Below are 23,242 nucleotides of genomic sequence, written 5' to 3'. Positions count from 1 at the left end.
TAGTAGTTAATTAAATCATATCTTTACCCATTTTTAGAATAGTCCTGTGTAGTTGAATTTGAGGAGAAAATTGAGCATGCCGTGGACGTCGCTGTTAACTATTTGCAAAATTTTACACTAAAATAACAATTTACAAGCATATTTTTTCATGTGACGTCAGCAAAATATATTGAATATTGAGTCTAATTTCAATTAATTCCATTTTATAAATATTTCGGCAATCGGCGTTAGTAAAAAAAAACAAAATATATAAAAATCAATATCTAAATTCATTTCCAACTATTTTTAGAGGCAAAATACACGCTTACTTGAAGGAATTGAATTCCGATTCGAAGAAGGCAGAAACGGATCCGAGAAGGCGGCGACGGCAATGGAAGGCGGCGGCGGAAATCTCTCGGAGCTCTACTCTAGCTCCAAGCGGCTCTCATTGACGATCAGAGATGCTTTGGAGAGGCTCGAGCGTCTCGAGTTTACCTCAACATCCTCCTCTTCGCTTTCATCGTCGAGCGCCGTCGTCGCGGGGTCTTCCGATGATCAATCTACTTTGATTCGAAGAGATATTCACCAGATCCAGTCGCTCTGCGCTGAAATGGATCGCCTCTGGCGCTCCATACCCTCCAAGCCTCAGCGAGATCTCTGGAAAAGGTCTTTCCCTATCTCTGCAAATCTAATTCATCTTATTGAATCTGCAAATATGTATTCGTGTACGCCAATTCAGGCCTGGATTTGCTTAATTCTCGTAATATGTTGTTTGAATGGTTTTGTCATTGAAATATGCACTCGCGTACGTGAATTCAGCCCTGAATGTGATTAATTATCTTAATTGTGTTGTTTGAAATGGTTTTGTAATCCCGCTGATGATCAGAGTGCTTAAGGAGATTAGAAGTCGTTGATCTGCAATAGTGCTGGTTGAATTGATTTTTTTCATCCTCCTTATAATTTTATGAAATTTAGAGATTGAGATATACTATTGATCTGATCCGAGTTTGTGTTAATCATTTGTGGTAACCAAAACGCGCGTATCTCTGAGTGTTCATTATAGGAATGTTGCTCATGCGGTTAAATTTATGTGTGGTTATGCTGTAAATCTAATTGAATTACTTTAACAAAGTAGCCACTTAGAAGATGTTAATCTTTGGCAAATGCAATGCTAAAGAAGCGGGCATTTCTATCCCATTCTCTGTGCTGACTGCTGAGGCATCTGCCTGTGTTTTCTCATTTCAGACCATGCAGTTCTTATTTTATGACAAAAAGTTTATTAAACATAAGTGGGAAGGGGGTTTTAAGCCAGAACATTAGGTAAATGTAATATGTAAAGAAGATGATAGCTGAATGAATTGATAGAAAGAATATGTAGCACAATTTGGTTAGGTGATCATTTGAGTTGTGTGTCATTAATTACTGCACATGTTGGTCAGAAACATAGAAAAAGGAAAGAATAGAAGACGCTTTAACAATTATAAACCCTACCTTAGTGACAATATTCATTGATGAATATAATATTGGCCAAATGATGCTGGTTCTGCCTAATAAGATCATCCAAGCACTTTGTACAGGCAAAATGAAACTAGGAAAGGATCTAACCCAGCACATTGTGAATTGTATAGGGCTGGAGAAACTTTTGTAGTTATGAATCGGTTATAGAACCAGTCTGTAATAATTTCGTATTGGAACTTTTCTTGCTAATGATGGTGCGTACCTCTCAAATGGGAGCAAGAATATAGAGAAGAAGCTGATAGTAGCACTTAAATCTGTCCGATTCAATGACCATCGTCTTTGTTTTTCGGTTTCCTGTAATCAGGAATTACGCTAAGAGTGTGGTGCGGAGGAGACGACTCGTTATAAGAAAGATATTGGGAGATGTAATTTATGTGGAGATAGGTCCTACTAGGGGTATTAAGTGTTGGATAAGTATTGGTTTAGAGTTTTTGTGTTCCTCTAAAGACTAAGAGTGAAAGTAAGTGGTGAGTCTTTTGTAAATATTGCATGTGAATGATGGAAAAGATATAAAGGGTTATGTCCTATACTGTAAACACTAGTGTATTGGTGGACGGGCGAAAATGCCAATAAGACCACACTCCTTGTGGACAGAGGGAGTGGGAGTGGGAGTATTTTATGAACTTGGTTTTTATTATGGCTACCAGATGTATGATTTATATTTTTTGTGAGACCTTGTTCTTGGTATGAAGAAATTAGTTTACCTTGATTTGTAATGCAGAAAGGTAGAACAAGTCAGCGAGGAGGCTGAGTCATTCAGAGCTAGTCTGGATAAGTACACATCGAGGCATCAGAAACGAGTACAAGAAGCCCAAGAGAGAGCTGAATTATTTAGAAGACCTGTATTGCCTCTGTCTCAGTTGATTACTTATCTTTTTTTTTTTTTAATGTTTGTTTGAATTATGAAAAGTTATATGTTTGAATGCTCCATTTGTTTCAGAGTGGAGATGCACATGTTCTGAGAATCTTTGATGAGGAGTCGCAAGCAGCAGAGTCAGTCCGTAGATCTTCTAGATTACTAGAGGACAGCTTTGCAACAGGTGTTGCTATACTTTCCAAGTATAGCGAACAAAGGGACCACTTAAAGGTAACCCCCTCCCCTCCACCCACACTTGATGCAAAAGTACGAATCTGTCTTGTAAGTTTTGTGGTTCTATGATTTAGTAGATAAAACACTCTGTATGGCTAAAGAACTTGCATAAAGATACCCAATTTTGGAAAATCTAAAGAAGTACTAATGGTACATTATGTGAAGATGCCGACTACCCGTACATATTCTTACATGAATTTTAATCCTTATGCAACCTACAGGAGATAGAATGAAAAAAGTTAAAAGGATTGGTGTAGAAGTTACATAATCCTATTGTGATCTACCTCAATAGTAGTTAGTTGCTGAAAATTCGACTTTATGTGATAAAGCTGTTGCATTTATAGCAGCTCATTAGTGACAGATCGGACTTTAACCTTATCGGAATACTGCATTCTTGTATAATGACTTGGAACTGAGTATCATTTGTAAGGGTGTAACTGAATTGAGTCGAGTTGAGCACTAAAAACTAATGATTGCTTGTTTACTATTAGCCTGAGCTTGAGCAAAAAAGCTCAAGATTGGTTTGGGATCCTGAACAAGCTTAATCCCACCAAAAAAACTTAATCAATATTGTATATTAGATTTGAATATGGCTGAAAACATTATAACTTTGATTGCAAAAAATAGGATGATTTTGATCTTTCTTTCGCATTATTTAGTAAGGAGTAGTATAATCGTTTAGATATGGCTCTCGACATTATAACAGTTTCCTCACAACCTCTCAAGCCAAGTCGCACAAGGCGAAGTCATTAGAACAGTTATTTATTTATCTTCTTCTACTGAATCCAAGCTAACATTTTATGGCTTTTCCATCGATGCAGAGAGCTCAAAGGAAAGCACTGGATGTTCTCAACACTTTGGGGCTATCAAACTCCCTTCTGAGGCTCATTGAGAGGCGGAGCCGTTTTGACAAATGGATCAAGTATGCTGGCATGACTGTAACTATCATCATCGTTGTCATGTTCTGGAGGTGGACGAGATGACTGAAATACTCTCATACTGGCTCAACAAGTTAGTACCGGCATGTATACAGCCTTCTCGTACATATTTTTTGGATGCTCTTCTTACTATGAATTGAAAAATATAACTGAAAGCATTATAAGGCACAACGGTTTAATACAGACGAGGATTAAGATTTGTAATAGTGTAAGAATTCTATCACCTCCTACTGTTAAGTCTTTTTAACTCTCTCATTCGCATGTATAAGAAGATAGTTTGACATTTCCGTGGAGAAATCTCATGAAATTTGTTCTGTTTTCTGGGAAATTAATATAGTCAAAGCACTTTTGCTATTAAGTTCAGATTCAGCAAAACTTTTTTTTTCAAGAAACCAAGATATGAAATAGCAGTCTGATTATTTTGGAACTTGTTCATAGTATTAATTTAGATACTATAAATTAACTTCATACGGATGTGTCTATTCTTGCAACATTGTTGTCTGATAACTTCATACGGATGCGTCTATTCTTGCGACATTGTTGTGTGATGTGTTCTCTCTATTCCGCGTTAATAGAGTGCATTCTTTGGAATATTCCAACATAGTAGAAACATTTCTATTCTTGACAAAAAGGAGTACGATTTTTCTCTTGTACTTTAATCTCTCAATGTCCCTTGCTTTATTTTATCTTCTACTTTATTTTATCCACTAACATATTTCACCTCTAGTACTGTCCTATTTATTAGTTTTCATTTCTCTTTTTACCTAGTCACTTATCAATAAAAAGTAGTACTCTCTGAGTGATCATGGTTCCTCAATAAATTAATACTATTATTCATGTAAAAATTACTAACAAGGCGTAGGTCTTATTTTTAGGCATACCATATGGAGTAATATTTTTCTATTCTAAGTATTTCTCTTTTCTAATTAGTTAATTAAAGACTAGTCTCAAATCGATCTCGTACATTTACAAGAATTTTTTTTTTATCTTATATATTAAGTATGTTAGCTTTTAGTCTTGAACAATGTTGTGATCATATTTAACAATTTTGTTATTGATGATTAACCTAAGTCCAAAATTAATCTTGTACATTTGTATGAAAAAAATCATTTGGTCCTACATATTAATTGAGTTGGCTTCTGGTCTAAAACAATATATTTTGACCCACGTTTAACTCATAGTAAGATGAAAACATTGTTGACTATCATTTTTTGACAAAAACTCCTAAAACACATTATCTATGATGAGCAGCCAACACACTTTAACATTTACAATCAAAAGTTTTTTTGCATAAATATTTGGAACCAAATTTGGACGTTAGAAAACACCACTCTTTCAAATCCATAAACCTACTTAGTAATGCTCAACAAAATTTCATTTTCCAAATCAACAAGTGATCTAAAAGATAATAAACATATGTTTTTCTAGATAATAAAACCCAATATACAAATCGTTTGCCAAAAACACAATGTGATCTAGGAATCAAATAGCTAATTTACAATAATATCCGGAAATAAGACTTTATAAAGTGTCGAGGCATTAAAAGAATAATTCCAGTTAGTGTGTGGAAACCGAAGCCACCATAACATGAAAACCAACTTCCTCTATATTTTTGTTAGTGTTTCTCTTTTCTATGCAAATGTTAGCCTATACTGCCATAACCCCAAAACCAAATCTTAACCTGTAAAAACAACAAACGACGAAGATTAACCAACAACAATCATCAATACCTGGGACGAAAGCAGGTTCTGTAAGTAAAATTACCGTCATCAGCGTTTCTCTGTCTATGGATTTTCTTCGTAAAGAATTCAGCAATGGGCTTCTCAGGGACGGGAATTAGTTTTCCGATAGCAGCAAGAGGCCAGCTGGTGATTTCCCGCAAACAAACCATATAAATATGACCGATTCTACACTATCGACTGACAGAAAAGAGAGAATCTGATAACTACGAACCTGATAATACCGAGAGCAATTGACACAAGCCACAGTTTCCAGCTCAGCCGAACAGTGGTGGCAAACTTCCCCAGGAAAAAGATTATGATAACCTAGAAACGAAATGAGGAAATATAAGGAGTTGTAAATGAATAAACTAGACAATACACTTTAGTCATGGTGTAGTTCAAATGAGTACCTGAAGCACTACTTCAAGGCCGATTATTCCCATGAACAAACGGTTTTTGGTGACACCTTTAAACACATTCACCTCATCTGGCTTTCGAGCGTTAAATTCATTGAATACCTATTGAGAAATATGTAAAGAGATCACAGGCAAACACCAAAAAAGCTATGCATCCTCACATCACTCATGCAGCATGATCAAGAGATATATAATCATTAATGTAACTCTTACCTGACAGAAGACAAATGCATTGAATATAAGTGTATTATTCACTCGGAAAGCGTGATCTTTGTCATCGTTCTGCAGATTCAGGATATCCCTTCCCCGGAAATTGAGGATTAAGAGCACAGTGACTTGATATAAAGCCTACAATTAGTGGGAATTAAAATGAGACTATTCAGTCTCAGCTGTTAAAAGCAATTTCACAAGGTTATCATAATACAAGACATACCTGTATTAACAAATTCCTCCACATGATATTCGTTATAAGGGGTTCCCTAGAATACCAACAATTTCATTGTCAAAATATAATCAACCAGTAATAGGAGCAGAAATTGATATCAAAGAAATAATGAGCCAAATCATTTAACATAAGGAGAAGCATAGTAACAATTATGGAAAACGAGAGCATCAAATCTGTGAATGACTTGCAGAAATCTGACCTTCTACCAACAGGTGCTCTACGCATGAGATGATCAGTAGGAGGCTCAGTGGCTAGCGCAAGTGCTCCTAATGTGTCCATGATAAGGTTCACCCAGAGAAGCTGAATACCCGAAAAAAGGAACCAATGTTTATACAAGAATTATAGCAACTGGAGCATATCCCACACAGGAAAGAGAGAATACACACCTGCACAGCATTCAGTGGAACATTGCCAGCAGAAACTGCAGCAACAACATTGATAATCAAAGCAGCAACATTAACCGTAAGTTGAAACTGTATGAATTTCTGAATGTTGGCGTAAACAGATCTTCCCCATCGGACAACCTACAGTGAGAAAAGAGTAAGCTCTGCAGTATAAGTACAAAGTTTCATGAACCGTGGCTATTTAGACTGTCAGAGGAAACTTTCTACAGGCTCATTCGATTTTTCATGATTTATATTCATATTATGTTAAGAAAAATTCTAGAAAATGCTGATTTGAAATGAATCATAAACGATTTCAACTAAATTTGAAGACAATCAAAACTTCAAAACATAAGACACTGGCACCACTAAAAAACATCTGAGATTCAGAATTACAGCCAAAATTTCATGGAAAACTGAAAATCACATGGGCAAAGACCATAACCACATTAATTAGAAGGTGAGCTCTCCAATAGAAGTACAAAAATTCATACACGTCTCCACAGAGTTACCAGTTCATGAGACCAGCAAGGGGAAACTATTAAATAACAAAAATTAGATGACTAACCTTCACAACAGAAGAAAAATTGTCATCAAGTATAATGATATCTGAACTCTCTTTTGCAACTTCTGTGCCTTGGATACCCATTGCAAGACCAATATCAGCCTACACCATTATCAAATTGCAAATTTAATCATATTAGCTGTAGAAGCTCAATGACTGTAACACCACATCCCCAACTGTTTACTTTTAGGAAAGTGGAAAAAAGCAAGTTCAGTTCAGATAACATTACTCTATTCCACAATCTTTATTACTTATTGCGCCGCCAACTAATTCACAATTGATACAATTCTAGAGATAGAAAAACCTACTTATTGAATCATAAGAGATTTTGGTATCTCGGAGAATATGGATTAAAACATGCAGGCGCAATACATGATAAAGCCACATATACTAAACAAGTGAAGTACCAGACCTCATGTAGTGCAGGAGCATCGTTCGTACCATCTCCAGTAACAGCAACTACATGTCCCCTCATTCTTAATGCTTGAACAAGCAGGAGTTTGTCATTTGGTGACGACCTTCCCATCACCTATGTGCAAAATGGTATCGCAAAATCATTATCACCCATCAACAACTAGCTGAGTTACACACTAACTAAGAGATCAAGAGTCTGTCTATCATCATTCCATACCGAAATCTTATCAGCAATATCTAATCTCTGTGATTCCGTAAGGGTGCGGAATGTCTTTCCTTCAATAATGTTAGGTTCAGTTGCATCTGTACCAGAGCTTAATATACCACACTCTAAGGCAATTGCTTTAGCTGTTTGAAGATTGTCACCAGTGACCATGCGCACCTAGAAAATCAATAGACCAAGAAACAAAAATTACTTCATGATTAAGAAAAACAAAAATGTCTGATCCCGAATAAAGAAAAAAAGAGTATATACACCCATTGCCTTGGAACCTACTTTTCAAAGTCTAAAATACATATTCAAATTTCATAATGTTTTTCATTAATCAGTCAAGAACATCATCAGAGGTGTTAACAGAAACAAATTGAGATTTTCAGACTTGGGAGGATGATTGGGTGGGTATAATTTTTTAAGAATGATATACTATTTGAAATTTTGAACAATACAAAGTGTTGAGAATCAAGATTTGATTCTTTCACATAATTGTAAAATCACAGTATCTTAAATTAATACTTGTGAAATAATTGCTTAGGTTGGAAGTGAAGGAATTTTATTTGTGGATTCAGGAATATCATTTAGTACTTCACATAATTTTTTTACTAGAATTTTCCTACATCTTTCACAAACATTACCAATTTAGATTAACATAGCATAGACCAGAAAACCCATATCTCCTAGTGGGCCACAGAGGAAGTGAGGTAATAAATGCACATACCTTAACACCTGCATTAGTGCACAACTGGACAGCATCTTTTACACCTGGTCGGCAAGGATCCTATATCAAAAGTATTTTTACGCTCATTACCAATCATCACTCATTTGGGATCCACAATACATGAAACTGAGAAATCTGGCATATGTGATCCTAATAATTGTCAGGACACTCAACATTGATGTCAACCAGAATAAATTGTTGTAAAGAAGCATATGATTTAAATATAGAAAGATAGCACATTTTTTCTAGACTGCTAATTGCAAAAAATTGAGACAATGTTTATGACTGATAGAAAGCTTTTCATTAGCGATGCAAATTGTCATATAATTTCCAAAAATACAAAAAAAAGTGGAAGACAGATTAATTTCATAAAAAAAAATACAAATATAACTTACAGAGAAACTTGTGAAAAATTAACATGCAGCAATTAAGAAAGAAGTAGAAACAAGCACCTTGATACCGACAATGGCCAGCAAAATAAGGTCCGACTCAGGTAATTGCCAATTTTCAAGTTCTGCGGCAGCGGATGGAACACTCTTTACATCATATGGCCTGTAGGCAATGGCCACACAACGCAAGCTCTCTACAGCCATATCTTCAATCGCTTTCTTATAAGATGATAACTACAGTTAAACAAAAATGTCATTTCACAGGCAAAACCAAACTTAGAACTATCCTAATATTTAAAAATATGCCTAGTATTGAATTCTACTCTTAAAAAAATCACAAATTCATCATAAACAGCATAAAATTAATAATTTAGCAGTACCAGAAAGAGAAGCTAGAAAAATTATTTCCCATACACACCTTATCTTCGTCAAGCGGCACCACATGGTCATCCGTATCTATGTAACTTGTGCAGCACGCAAGTACTATTTCTGCAGCCCCTTTCCAGTGCACATGAACTTCAGAATCAGACTGCCAAGGCACCGATATTAATTCACAAAAAAGAAACCTGAAGAAAGTCCATCCAGAATTCTTTGCAAGAAGGCAAGAGGGTAATACAACCTAAAATACATCACCAAAGAAAAATTTTGAATTACCACTTTAAGTGCGACACCACCTCGCTTCTTCTCTGAGTTAAATGGAAAGGCATGAATAATAACTGACTCTGAACGAACAGAAAGAAAATCCATTCCAAGCTGCAGTAAAACAAGAGATATTAAATTGGCATACAGAACAAAACACTGCTATAAAGCCAAAAAAAAAGTTTTAGTTGCACTACATTTACTCCCCACTGCAGAATTGCCTTTTCAGTTGGTGATCCTGAAAGTTCCGGAGCTCCACCACCCTAACAAAAACCAGCTAAATCAGATTCCCCTAATATATCAATGAGAAGATAAAGGATAAAAAAGTAGAACTATCACAACATATACTTATAAGAGCCTATAAAGATGTAAGCAACTTTATCAAATGCTTATTTACTTTGTACTCCAGCTTCAAGTTTTCTAGAATAGTTCATCAATCAGAAGACTGATCTTAGATTGTCCACCCAAAATTCAATTAAAAAGTAATAAAAATGAAATATACCATGAAACGCAGTAATTTCATATGTTGAGGCTTTATATGCATGACAAACACATATTTTGATAACAACAGTTTACACTTTAATAACACTGGAATTCATGAATTCTGAACCAAAAATTGATACGTAGAAAACCTACGAAATAAATGGTCAGAAAGTGAAAAAACAGATTTCTTTTGTGTCATCAGAATCAAACATGCAATTCTATGATGAGTTTCAACGTAAATAAATAGAAGCAATCAGAAGAACACCCCCTAAAACATACTTCAGGCACAAATACGCTTCCAGTTGTGTTTTGTGCAATGCCCTCAATCAGTAGAGAGAGAACTCTAGAAGGGAGAAGTGATTTATTGTCAGGTGGATCAATTTTCTTTCCACATGCAGATACCTCCCCCACAGTCATCTGTAAAAGGATGATAAAGGATTATTGGTTGCAAATTGAAATCAAATACCCAAAATTTCTACATTATCTGAATGCCAAAGCAACCAACAAATGCAGAACCAAAAGAAAACTAGAAGCACAAAAAAAGAAAAATGATAAGCACCTCATTCAGAGTGAGGGTTCCAGTTTTATCACTGCAAATAGTAGTTGCAGAGCCCATTGTTTCACAGGCTGAAAGCCTCCTCACCTGCAGTTTAAATTTTAATAAACTAACAGAAGATATTGCAAAATATCTTAGAGAAGTGAACGCTTCTAGCACAAATGCATACCAATGCTTTATCAGCCATCATTTTCCTCATTGAATACGCAAGCCTGAAATGCACTTTCATATTAAAGAAGGCTATTCAAAGAAAACAAATATGTGGTCTTACACCAATTGCAGTGTAAATAGTATCAATAAATTCAAAAGAAGTTTACGTCCAGAAATAGAAGAGATAGAAAGGATATGTCACATTCAGCAAAGTTTACGTTCAAACAAACAAGCACATAATGGGCAGAGATCAATGCAATAATTTTCATAATGACAAGCGCAGGTGCTAATGAAGCGTAACAAATAAGCTTACGTGAGAGTGACAGCTAATGGAAGACCTTCTGGTACTGCAACAACTACAATAGTCACCTGGAGTTTAACTCGATTAATCAGCAATACAAATGAGCAGACAATAAATTTTTATCAAACATTATTGAAATGAATACATACTGCAACAGTGAATATCTTTACAAATCCATCTATTGCATCACCAACTTTTGTCTTCCCAGCTGTAAATTGGACTGTGCCATCAGGATCTTTCGTATGCCCAGTAAAAAATCTGCTCAATAACAAAGTAATATATAATAATGATTTAACTTCCCAAACTAAAAATAAAAAAATCAGATACTGTATTAATAAGCAAATTACCTGGCCACAAGGACAATAAGAACAACAAGTGCTACTCCCAGACCAACCATGCCAATAAAAGTAGCAACCCCATTTAATCGTACCTAAACTCGACATCACGTTAAAATGTCAGAATCAGGCACTTAAGAATCAGAAAAATGTTACCGAGGCTCCATTAAGAAGTAACCTGTAAAGGTGTTTCCTCGCCATTATCTTCTGATATGCTTGCCATAAGTAATCCCCATTCAGTATTTATTCCCACACTAGTTACCTGTGACAGCCCAATCAAAATTCAATTGGCAGTTCATAGTATATCCTCAGGATGGATATGATAGAAGAACAAGTGTCACTTTCATCACAAGCAAACATGTTTCATGTAATAAACACTTGCATGTCAACTAGTCATAGACTAAAGTACAGTCTAAACCTGATGTAAATCACCAACTACACCTAGGGTTGTAAATGAACAGAGCTACTCGTGAGCTATTGGAGGGCTTGGGTCAATCAAAGCTCGCTTGGGATAACTTTATCGAGCCGAGCTCAAGGCTGATTATGCTCAGTTCATTGGGCTTGTAAACATGTTTGAATCCGTTTGTTCAAGAACGTGTTTGCAAGCTAATTAATCGAGCCAGCTCACGAACCTTTAGTCAAACCTTCAATCAAGCTCAGGTAACATGCTGATCAAGAGCACAGTAGGGATATTTTTCAAGCCTTTCACGATCTTGAACTCAAACACCATTTATACGAATATCTAACGAGCTAAGATCAAGCTGAGTTCGGTAATTAGGTGCCGACCCGAGCTCAAACACCTGAATGCTTTAATGAGCTGTGCTCAAGCCAACTAGTATTCAACTCCGCTTGGCTCATTTACAGCCCTAACTACGCCATCACTGTTACCTACTACAAGTTAAGCAACAAAGCATTTCAGTTTATTCATATACATGAAAAATATTATCCTCCTGTGCCTTATACAAAATTCCTAGAAAAACCACATAGCACATTCACTAACTAGATTAATTATACGTTCTTGAGAAATCATAGCCATGGAAATTCTAAAAATTGCTTAAGAGCTAAGAGGATAGGAGAAATTACCAGCATTGTCCCATACCCATCAGCAATCTTGCATCCAGACATAAGAAAGGGTGATCGTACAGGATCTTTGTGGACCTAAGACAGACCATATTGAAGATTAAACGAGAGTATCACACTGACATACACAACATAGAGCAACAGGTTTCTTTAGGCATACAATTTTACTTTCTCCTGTCATACTGGATTCATCAACTGAGAGGGAGTGGCCGGATATTACAAGCCCATCTGCTGGCACCTATATGCATATGGAGGGGATGATTGAATTAAATGCAAACATCAACTCCCATACCACCACCCAAAATATATTAAGAGAGTAAGTCTTCCTCAACACTTGCAACACAAGAAGAATATACTAAACATTAATTTCCACAGCAGAGAGTAAGGTACTCTCGATTACCTGATCACCAATTTTAAGAGGCAAGACATCACCAACAACTATTTCAAATATTGAAATCTTAGTCCTCCGCCCACCCCTTATCACCTGTAGAATATTTCAAAGTGAACATAAGAAAAAGAAATAAAATACGAGGGGCAGTACATGCAGAATATTTTATTCACATTATCCTACCTCCATTTGTATATTTTCCTTCTCTTCATTCAAGTTCTGGAATTGAAGGGATTGTTTGTAATCACTTACAGCTGCAATTTTTAAAAAAAAAAATGCATTTCTTATTACCAGTTGACATGAACACAAGAAAATTTTTATGGAAGACATATGCTGCTGCTACTGCCACTCGAGAGTCATATGAACGTTTACATGTTGTGTCAGGTTATTTGTGCAAAAAATATGCGTGTTTGGATCCAGTACTTGACCTGAGTAATAAACAGGCTGTGCTCAGGTCCATATAAGAACATTTAAATTGTATTGCCTAGTCTCAACCCAAAGCATAAACTGATTGCCACACCTGGTTTGGTTTTTCTGAAAATACCTAAACATTAACTTCTACTCTTGCTGAACTTATGTATGAATTTTGGGCTACTTGATTATCCGTACTTGCATGAAAATTTTTATTTCAGCACCCTTCCAACTAGCCTAAACTTTCCAACGACCCACAGAAAAACCCATGGATGAAAAATTATCTTTTGTTTCTCACTGAAGGCTGGTTTCTCTTCGAAATCATATAATTGGTATTCCATTTTTGAAGATATATCACCAGTTAAGACATTTTTACAGAACCCAACCAGGATCATCTCATAACTAAGTATAAACTATGTGATGTTATAGAGATCAAGTAGGCTGCAAAGAGGTCGCAACTGCAACTAAAACCAGCAGTTAAACCAAATAAATCACATATTAATATTACCTGTAAAAACAATGACTATAATAACTGCCAAGGCAATTACCTGTAAAAACAATGACTATAATAACTGCCAAGGCAATGCTTCCTCCATCATACCAGCCTTCTTTGATACCCTAAAAAAATAAACCAAGCACTGATACATTATTCTATATTCCTATTTCCTCACCAGAGTGACAAAATTCTTCAATAAAGAACCATAGGCATGAGAACACGGCTGTAAACATTTTTTTGAGTTCCAAACCCGGTTGCTTAAACAACTTAATCGATTCAAAGAGCAAACCAAAGAAATGACTGAGATATATCTTACTTGAGAAAATTTATGAGCAAAACAGAAAGATCATGCTCCTTGGATATTGCAACTAGCTCTTCTGAGCTGATGCCAAAATCAGAATTTTGAGTAGGACTCAATGGTAAAGTTGAAGTTACTGCACCTAAAATGTCAGACAAAACAACAAATGAGCATAAAACAACACATGGCCAAATAAAAGATATCCACTGTGATAATGGTCAGCAAGATAAATAAATTAAAACAGACCATCAACTTTAAACAGTTTAAATGTCCCTGATAAGCCAATGTCAACAAATTGATGACAGTAGTATGATCATAAAAACTTATAGTTTCCTAGATTAACACGACAACTAGAACAAAGTTAATAAGTAAAAGATGACATTGCAATTTCAACAAGATAATACAATAAGAACTTGTACCAGCTCTAAAATGATATACTACAGTTCCAACAGAAGTTTAAGCAATAAAAGATTTATTCTGTACAACAGAGCAGAAATATAATTACCAGGTAGTCCTCTGCCCGCCTCTTGGAACAAGACAGCAGCCTGGTCAAGTGATCACAGTTTAGCAATCAAATGAATGATCATTAGGTACCTACTTCAAATAAGAAAAATAATTTACCCTAATGACTTGAGCATGTGTTCTAATCTTAGCAATTAACTGCCTTCTCTCTTCTGCTTTCTTCAAGTCCAATGTATAACGAAATCGCCTTGAAGCATTTAGGACAAGTGCGGCTTGCTGAAGCAACCACAGATTAAGAAAAATATTAAAATTGACTGGTAAGAACACACTTTAGTGTTGGACAAACCAATGGTAAAAAAGAAAATCAAGGTTCAACTAAATCCATATAAGTAAGAAAATTATAGAGAGCAACTAAAGAAGTTATAATGCTGTTGTCTACTGATCATTCTCTCCGAATATAACGTCTTCTACAATCAACAAGATATCCCAATGGTATTTGACCACTGTTGTTGTTGTTGTGTTCTTCTTCTTCTTCTTTTCATACGAGGGACATACGTGAATAACAGTATCTACTATCTACAATGGAGGTTACATACCAAGTGATAATGTACCTCCTCTTCTTTGGTGCTTTATATACTGGAATTTTGATTAAATAGTTTACATACATAAATTGTATCTAGTCAAATATGGACTTGTAAAATTGCAATAAATCACCTTAACTAGGCCACGACCATAATTAGGCAAGAAAAAATTTCTAAAACCAAACACAGGTAAATAAGAACAGGAGAGAGAGAGAGAGAGAGAGAGAGAGAGGTACAAAAATATGGATTGTTACACCAGATCATCCAGAGTCGACCACAGTGGCCATAAGAGAAGGAAATGCATGTGAGATTACTATCATTGCTCGCTTAAGGCAGCGGAAATATTGAAAACAATTAACTACCACATGAGTAATAACTGCTTGAGTTTAATGTCAACCTATATACAATACTGATGCAGTACAAAAGGCATTACTTAAATTGGAGGAAAAGAAGACTACACTTGAGAATCTGTCTTATTGAATAAATCACATATTGCTCCATTCTTCCACAGATTCAGGAAAAATGGTGTTTACAATGGTATTATAGATACGCACAATGCTCATTGCAAACCAAAGCATTACACAGTAAACACGATCTCAATTTTAGCAGGTGAACAAGCGCGATAAAAGGTATAAGAAGAATCAAGAATGCTGTGTTCACTTATTAAAAACTTCTTATATCATGAGAGCAAACACGAACTAACTACATTGCTATTCAGTTCTCAACACACATTTCAAAAACCTTCATAGATAGGCATGAAATATACCACCCGCATCGTACCAAATCACTCAATCAAAGAAACTAGGATGACTAGTGAAGATACAAAACCGCCTCCTCCGTTATGACTCATGGACTTCGGAATACAAAACAAATCAACTGAAGCAATGATTACAAGCAAGGAAATGGCAAAGAAACTTAATAACAGAGCGATCGCCAACAAATGAAATAGTACTAACAAAAAAACATAAAATAAGATCAGAAATGAACCAATGCAGCCGACTCACCCTCCATCTCCGCAGCCGGTGCACCGGAGCACTCTTCGTCCGAAAAATGTCGAACGGTCCATCGCCGTCGTCTTCATCCTCGGGATAATCGCGCCGGCTACTCCCCGCTTCGAGGTCGAACCCGTCCTTCTTGTACCTGATTTCTTCAGTCATGCTCAATTCTCTCGATTCCGTTCCTTAGTCGCAGGAGAGATGACGCCTCTGCCGGAGAACTGAGATTCAGCCAATGTCGCCAAAAACAAACTGCAAGAGACAAATTCCTGCAACTGATCACAAAAAGTAAGTGTTTAGTCACGCGGATAGTAGCGATTCGTGCGCGAAGTGAGTAGGAAACGGAGGAACTACCGCCGTGGATGCCGGAAAATTCGAAAGCGACCGTAGCCGGAAAATGAGAGTGGTGAAGTCACACGGATAGCGTGTGGAAAGGAGAATTAAGAAATTGCCTCGAAATTTCTCAAAATTGCCAACTTCCCACGCTCCCACGTCGCTCTGTCGAATTTCTTTCTTTTATACTAGTAATATATTTTTAAATTCTTTCTTATTTAAGATTGATTAAAGTTATTATATATATAAAATATTCATGATTACATTTAAATATATATAATAATAAAAAACTCGATTATTTATATTTCATCTTTTATTTTATTCTTTATTTACCTAGTTATTGTAAATTATTTACATAATTAAAATAATGAAAAATCAAAGAGTAATAAATGCTGGTGTGATAGCTCGTTACACTATCATTCCGAGACTTTTATGTAGATGTGTTGCGGGAGCTTTTGTATTTTAGATCTTGTGATCGTGCGAAAATTCGGTGGATAGGTAGATTTTCATTGCGAATCAAATATTCGAGTAGGAATTGAAAATTTAAAGCTCATGTGATAAGGATTTATTCCTATTAAATCTGGAATAACTTTAATTTGCTTTCTTGGTGGAAAAGGAAATATTCTTTTTATTGATAATTACAAGTGATATGGTGTAAATGTTGTTTTGATCCTAAAAGCGTCGGCGTTAAATCATGGAATATATTTTGCAACGTTTAAATGACAAAATAAATAAATCAATCAAAATAAATCCTTGAAAATTCACTACAAGTTTCATGAATAATAGCCAATAAGATTGAAGAGTGTTATAAAATTTGGATTTAGAACAAATATAATTCATCTATTCGATGATAAATTATTTATATTTATGAAATTATTTGAGTATTAGGTCATTTAAATATGAAATAAATTCTTTCGAATTAAATCTAAGTAAATTTAAATGGTATTCTTTCAGAATTTTCTATATATATGTATAAATTTTAAATTAATGAAATATAACTCATATCGTATTAATTTTATAAATAAATATTATTTAAAATTCATGTGATATAAAAATAATCCATACTTATAATTAAATAAATAATCATAGAATAATACTATTTCTTTACAATTGAAGACCACGTCTTATTATAATCTCAATCTCAAATAATTTAGAACTAAAAATAATACATCATTGTTGTGTTCAGGGGCAAAATAAATAAGAACGTGATATGTTTCATTTTTCAGATACATATGATGATATTTTTCATTTTTCAAGATCTAAAAAACGCAAACCTCACTTTCTATAGAATAAATTTTAAGTTCACTTTAAATAAAAACTCGTGGGTAAATATATAATCTAGTGAAATTCAATTTTATATTATTGTAGTTCTAAAATATTTGTTTAATGTTTTATGGTCTTAGTCTCTTATATGTCTAAGTTCATCTGATTTTCACCTACTCCACCTCACCAAATCTTCTTTCAAATTATTTCCAAATAAATGAATGCTGCTAATAATTTTGTTCAATTTGAAAATAATTTTGAATTACAAATGTACATTTAATATGAAAATGAGTAGGCGTCCAGTTGTAATTTGGAAAAAAATCCATAAACACTTAAATGTTGTTTGCTTCTTTTTTATTATTAGGAATTTGAATTGAATGTAGATGGTTTATTAGGAGTATACTAATACTATATTCCTTTGCAAACTGATTTTAACCCCTTTTACCAGGAAAAACGTGAAGTTTGAAAATTGAGTAACCCTAACTTTTAAACAAGGATGATTATAGTCAACATAATTTATCAGACTTTCAAACTAGTCTATTGGGAAATGATATGCTACATAATTTATGTGAGTATTTTTTAATCATATTTCATGCTTGTTTAATGTTATTTGTTTTGTTTATATATTATATGAAATGTGAGTGGAATGGGTTAGTGGAAGGTGTGACCTTATTACCATTTATAGTAAAAGTAAACCGGGACTCCTATTCGCGGACGGATTAAAATGGAAAAACGGGACTCCTATTCGCGGACGGACTAAAATGAAAAAACGGGACTCTTATTCGCGGACTGAGGGAGTAATACATTAAAAATTATTATTGATATTTTTAATTCTACAAAATTTATAAAAATCAAAGCTTGATTTGTTCATTCTTTTATAATTTTAAATAAATAAATAAAATAACAAATCAAACTCTTATTTTTATGAATTTTGTAAATTAAAATGTTAATAACATGTTTAAATGTTATAGAATTAAACTAGCTAAATACATATACGCACTCATTTTGAAAAATTAAAAATAAATGGTTAGAACGGAGAAAAAATAAAGTAAGAGAGATAATAAAATAGAAAAGAGTATTTATATTATTATATTTCCAAAATGAGTGAAGAAAATAAAATGTCTCCATTAAGGCGTAACAATGGGAGTACTTTTTATAATCTAAGAGTTCTTTTAAAACATTTTTATATCCCAACGAACATAAAATTGAAAACTCACCGGAGCTAGCTATAGAGTATCCCCTCACTTTTATTCTCAATCTATTCAATGTTTAGAGCATCCACAATGGATGCCCGATCGCGCGCCCGATCGGCCGAGATCGGGCTCGGGCGCGGTCGGGCATCCATTGTAGCCCTCGGTCGCGCCCGATCCCGAGCCCGATCGATCGGGCGCGAGATCGGGCGCCCATTGCAGAGGCGCGCCCGATCACGCCCGAGCCCGAGCACGCGTTTTTGATTTTTTTTTTTTCTTTTTCAATTCTATAAATATACCTTCATTTCACTCATTTTTCACACAACTCTCACACATCTCTCTCAACTCTCTATCCATAGCAATATCTCTTTCACTCACTTTTCCAAAATGTTTCCCGGGGAAGATATTGGTCACTCACTTTCAACTCACTCATTCTATAAAAGTCTAATTTTGCTATTTATAATTGGTAAACATAAAAAAAATTAAAATTAAAATTGAAATGAGAAATGGATAATAGATGGGGCATGCACTAGGGCTCCACCATTGCAGAAAGATGGGGCATGCTGACGTGGCAACCACTAGGGCTCTCACTGGGGCATGCACTAGGGCATCCATTGTGGATGCCCTTACCATCGATATTAATAACGTAAATAAGGGAACATTGACGGTTATTATGGTTTTCAAATTTTTTATTAGGATTTCGGGTCGGGTACGGGTACCCGCAATGTCAGGTACCGGATACCCGACACGGGTATCGGATAATTCCGGTATGTCGCGGGGCGGATATTGGAACAATAAATTTGGCTAAAATCGGGTACGAATACCCGCGGATAACCCGTTTCGCCACCCCTATCATATATAAGATATGAGATATGTACCATATTATATCCCCCAGTTTATGATAAATTAGTGCAATTTTGTTTATTCTTTAATTCTTTCATACGTTACATCAATTCACAAGTCCACAATTTGTGATCTATATATACCCTTTACATTTGATGTTTAATAGGTATATATTTGAAAAAGGAGCTATAATTTCAACTTTGTGTTTCATTTAATTGTTAGTTGTTTCATATATTGAATTATCGAAGTGTAACATTAATGTAGCTAGTATGATAATGCACCTGCGCCATTTATTCTTCTTCTCCATGTTTTTATTTTAATTGGTTTCAACCACTAAAGTGTGCATCATAACAATATTAGTAAATACATACAAAATTTAGTAATTATGGAGTACATATTTAAATAAAAATGAAAAGGGCAAAGTATGTCTGAAAAAAAATGCGCATGCTATATCAGTATAATCCCAAAGTTGCTTTATCGAATGTGGATTCAATTTTTAACAAAAAAGAATTTCGTAATTAGTTGAAATTCTTGTCCATTTTATATTTGAGTTGAAATTCTACTTTGGTTATTTTTATTAATTGAAGAGAGAAAAAAATTTATCACATAATATTACATAATAAATATTACTTAAATTTAATGATGAATTCAGATAGAGTCGACCAACAGTAGCTATCGATACATGAGGATCATATTAATTTTTTTAGATGTCATCGACTCCACCAGTGCGGTAGCATAGTTGTCGATACATGAGGATCATATTAGTCTTTTTAAATGGCCCACCGGTGCGGTAGCACGACAAGGTTGTAATCGGTATATAACTTGTTGAATGCCACGTGGCATTACATAGATTTTGTCTCATCAAAAATTCAAAATGCAAAACGGTTAATATTCTCATGCTTATGGCTAATGCTTTCTACAAAGCTACCATTTAAAACTATTTATTGGTCAATGGATTTTACCTTTTTGAGTTTTTTCTTTTTGCCATTTTTCACATTTTTCCCATTTTGTCAAATATTTGTATTACAAGTAAGGAACATTGAACAAACAGCGAGGCGACAGGTGAGAGATTCTATAAAATTACATATCTTCACTTAATTTTTATTTACTTTTATAAGAATAAGCAAAGTTCCGATAACATTATTCCCAACGAGTTATATCACCTTTTATTTGACTCCTCTAATAAACGAAAATAAAAAATAAATGACTATTGGTTCACCGCAAAAAACAAAAAAAAACTTATATTATACTAGCATAAAAATTAAGACGCAATTATTAGTGTTTGAAATTTTTAAAAAATAATCATAGTTTAGAACGCAAAAGAAAGCATCTCTAAGTTGACAAATTATCTTAGTAATTTTTTATATCTTTTTGGACGCTTCTATTTGTATCCTCTAATTTTTATCGAAACACCAATAATAAAGATATTTTTTGAAATATTAGTGATATAATTAAATATTAGTATATAAATTAGCGTTGTTAATAGATTTAAAAAATTATTCTTAGCATTTTTTTGTTGTAGTGGTTGTTCATCTACATGTGTTTTCTTGTTTTGTAGTGATTTTAATAGTTAAAAATATACTTGTACGAATACACTGATTTTTTTTATTGCTGTATATTGAATTATTTTTGTATATTAATATATTTTTGTTTGTCAATTTTTTGCTTGAAAAAGACCTACAATTGTGACTTACGTATAAAGTCTTGATTTTTGAAATTCATGCTAAACGTGAATCATGGAGGAGGAAGGTAGCAGGAAGTTTCACTTTTTGTTTGGCCTCAAATATTTCTCTAATGCAAATTATATAACTTAATTAAATACAAACTCTAAATATTTTAAATTATGATCTGGATCGTTAGAAAATATCAACACAATGTTTATATTGTATAAACATTTTTTGTTTCTATTATTTTATTATCTGTTGACATTTTTTAATGATCCAAATTATAATTTAGAGTTTATACAATATTTAGAGTTTGCATCATCACTTATCCTATCACATAATAATACAGTATTATTGGTTGAAAATTATTTCAGTATTAATTATGAACTGACAAAAAATTATAACCAAACCAAATACTTGTTGCTACCTCATCTCCTGGTTTAGCTCATCGTGCGCATGCACGCAAAGAAAACTTACTCTTACTTTAATTTATAGATATAATTTTTGGACAATATTACTCTTGTTTGCCCACAATAATTCGATGTATGTATTGACTTAGTAATAAAGTGTTTAATGCTCGAAGCCAAATAGTTGAAATTTAAGTGTAATAAGACACTAGTGCGTTACATTGCTAATTATTTAAGTCGTTAACTCTGCTAACTAATCAATACAGTATATAAAAAATGTCAACATGGTGAAATCAAAATGTTAACACATAATATCAACATATTATATTGAAGTTCAACAAAATTATGTGTTGACATTTTAATGTCATCGTGTTGGCATTTTTAATACATTCCATTTATAAGTTAGCAAGTTAGCAACTTAAGAAAGTTAGCAATTAATCACACCCCATAAAACAGGCCTTAATTTCTACTAAGTATTTATTTATCCATAAAAAATATGGGTTAATCCGTCGAATGAAAAAGGATTGACAAATTGAAATATTTCAACATTGACAAATTAAATACTACTACTATCTTTTTTAGGTGAACATATACAAATATCTTACTTGGCATACTTTATTATGACTTTATGAGTTTGGCCTGCAGAGTTAATCGTAATAAAAGCAACATAAATTAAGAAAACATAGGCCTGTTTATTGTATAACGCGTAATCGCCGAATCAGATAAATAAATTAGAAAATAATATTATCCTTATTAATATTAAAACTACATAGTGGCTTGCATTAACATTAATTGATTGACACCCAACTGCATGTTTCATTCATTTTTCTTTCTCTATGTCCTTTTTCCTAATTATGTCGGTATGTTAATATCATAAAGTATTTTTTTAATTTTTGGTTAAGGAAGTTTAATTTGTCGCATGTGCAATGTGTTTTGAACCTAACTAGTGAATAATGAAAATGATCTGACGTGGAGAAAGAAAATAAAATTGAAGACATCATGTGAAAGGGATAACAAAATAGTATATGGTGCATTTCATGATTTGGGCCTTGGGGGAAGTGTGATTAATCCTGTTGATTTGTGGAAAATAATGATAGGAATGCGTACATATTAATCAGACTAAAACAAGATTAGAGTAAAAACTAAAAACTTTATTACTTATTTAGTTATTTTCATTTGATTACATCTCCAACTATTTACGCCGAATTAAGATTCATTTTTAAGTATGTGTTACATCGTAGTTTTACTCCAACCATTTACATTATATTTAAAATTTATACTATTTTTAAATATTTCTCTCACAAAAATTTTATAGTAACACCAAATATATTGTTATTCTTGAAAAATTTAAAAGTGAGTTTGGATTTATGGTTAGAGAAACTGTCTGCATAAAAATGAGTTTTTTGATGTATGACTTGAGACTGAAGACACTTCACCAATTATAGCACTTCACAAATTTTTGTTTTCTACTGTGACATGTGTCATTTTGAAATGGATGACAACTCTTCATACTTTTATTTTATTTCATGCTTTCCCATTTTATCTTTCTTTCTGATTACGTTTATGTTTTGCTT

At 33.9% G+C, this 23,242-nt stretch overlaps 3 protein-coding genes across 4 annotated transcripts; 1 reads left to right on the top strand and 2 right to left on the bottom strand.

Annotated features, from left to right (window-relative positions):
• Positions 1-286: 286 nt before the first annotated feature.
• LOC125210567 (membrin-11-like) lies at positions 287-3,883 on the top strand. Its single transcript, XM_048110107.1, has 4 exons — positions 287-645; positions 2,219-2,339; positions 2,438-2,584; positions 3,409-3,883. The coding sequence occupies exons 1-4, from the start codon at positions 371-373 to the stop codon at positions 3,568-3,570; spliced, it is 705 nt and encodes a 234-aa protein (XP_047966064.1). The 5' UTR covers positions 287-370; the 3' UTR covers positions 3,571-3,883.
• A 1,041-nt stretch (positions 3,884-4,924) lies between these two features.
• LOC125214099 (calcium-transporting ATPase 8, plasma membrane-type-like) lies at positions 4,925-13,750 on the bottom strand. 2 transcript variants are annotated; one of them, XM_048114981.1, is made up of 28 exons: positions 13,685-13,750; positions 12,909-12,979; positions 12,738-12,821; positions 12,498-12,575; positions 12,341-12,415; positions 11,436-11,519; positions 11,270-11,352; positions 11,072-11,180; positions 10,935-10,990; positions 10,641-10,683; positions 10,475-10,558; positions 10,195-10,332; positions 9,630-9,695; positions 9,448-9,546; positions 9,212-9,322; positions 8,857-9,027; positions 8,405-8,464; positions 7,687-7,851; positions 7,468-7,584; positions 7,059-7,157; positions 6,494-6,631; positions 6,307-6,407; positions 6,096-6,141; positions 5,876-6,010; positions 5,657-5,764; positions 5,479-5,570; positions 5,290-5,390; positions 4,925-5,206 (listed from the first exon to the last, which is right to left on the bottom strand). In XM_048114981.1, exons 2-28 carry the CDS (start codon positions 12,912-12,914, stop codon positions 5,202-5,204), a joined length of 2,454 nt encoding a protein of 817 aa, XP_047970938.1. In that variant the 5' UTR covers positions 12,915-12,979; positions 13,685-13,750; the 3' UTR covers positions 4,925-5,201. The 2 variants fall into 2 exon arrangements, with proteins under 2 accessions (XP_047970938.1, XP_047970937.1); XM_048114980.1 differs by lacking the exon at positions 13,685-13,750 and adding an exon at positions 13,645-13,675.
• On the bottom strand, positions 13,569-16,471 carry LOC125209722 (calcium-transporting ATPase 10, plasma membrane-type-like). Its single transcript, XM_048109305.1, has 8 exons — positions 16,323-16,471; positions 15,978-16,243; positions 14,552-14,668; positions 14,436-14,475; positions 13,949-14,072; positions 13,837-13,855; positions 13,685-13,754; positions 13,569-13,600 (listed from the first exon to the last, which is right to left on the bottom strand). The coding sequence occupies exons 2-8, from the start codon at positions 16,128-16,130 to the stop codon at positions 13,569-13,571; spliced, it is 555 nt and encodes a 184-aa protein (XP_047965262.1). The 5' UTR covers positions 16,131-16,243; positions 16,323-16,471.
• Between the last annotated feature and the right edge of the window lie 6,771 nt (positions 16,472-23,242).

The sequence above is a fragment of the Salvia hispanica genome, chromosome 3, assembly GCF_023119035.1.
Source record: "Salvia hispanica cultivar TCC Black 2014 chromosome 3, UniMelb_Shisp_WGS_1.0, whole genome shotgun sequence".
In the NCBI taxonomy this organism is placed as follows: domain Eukaryota; kingdom Viridiplantae; phylum Streptophyta; class Magnoliopsida; order Lamiales; family Lamiaceae; genus Salvia; species Salvia hispanica.
The sequence above is the reverse complement of the archived record's forward strand: the minus strand, read 5'-3'. Positions and strand labels throughout refer to the sequence as shown.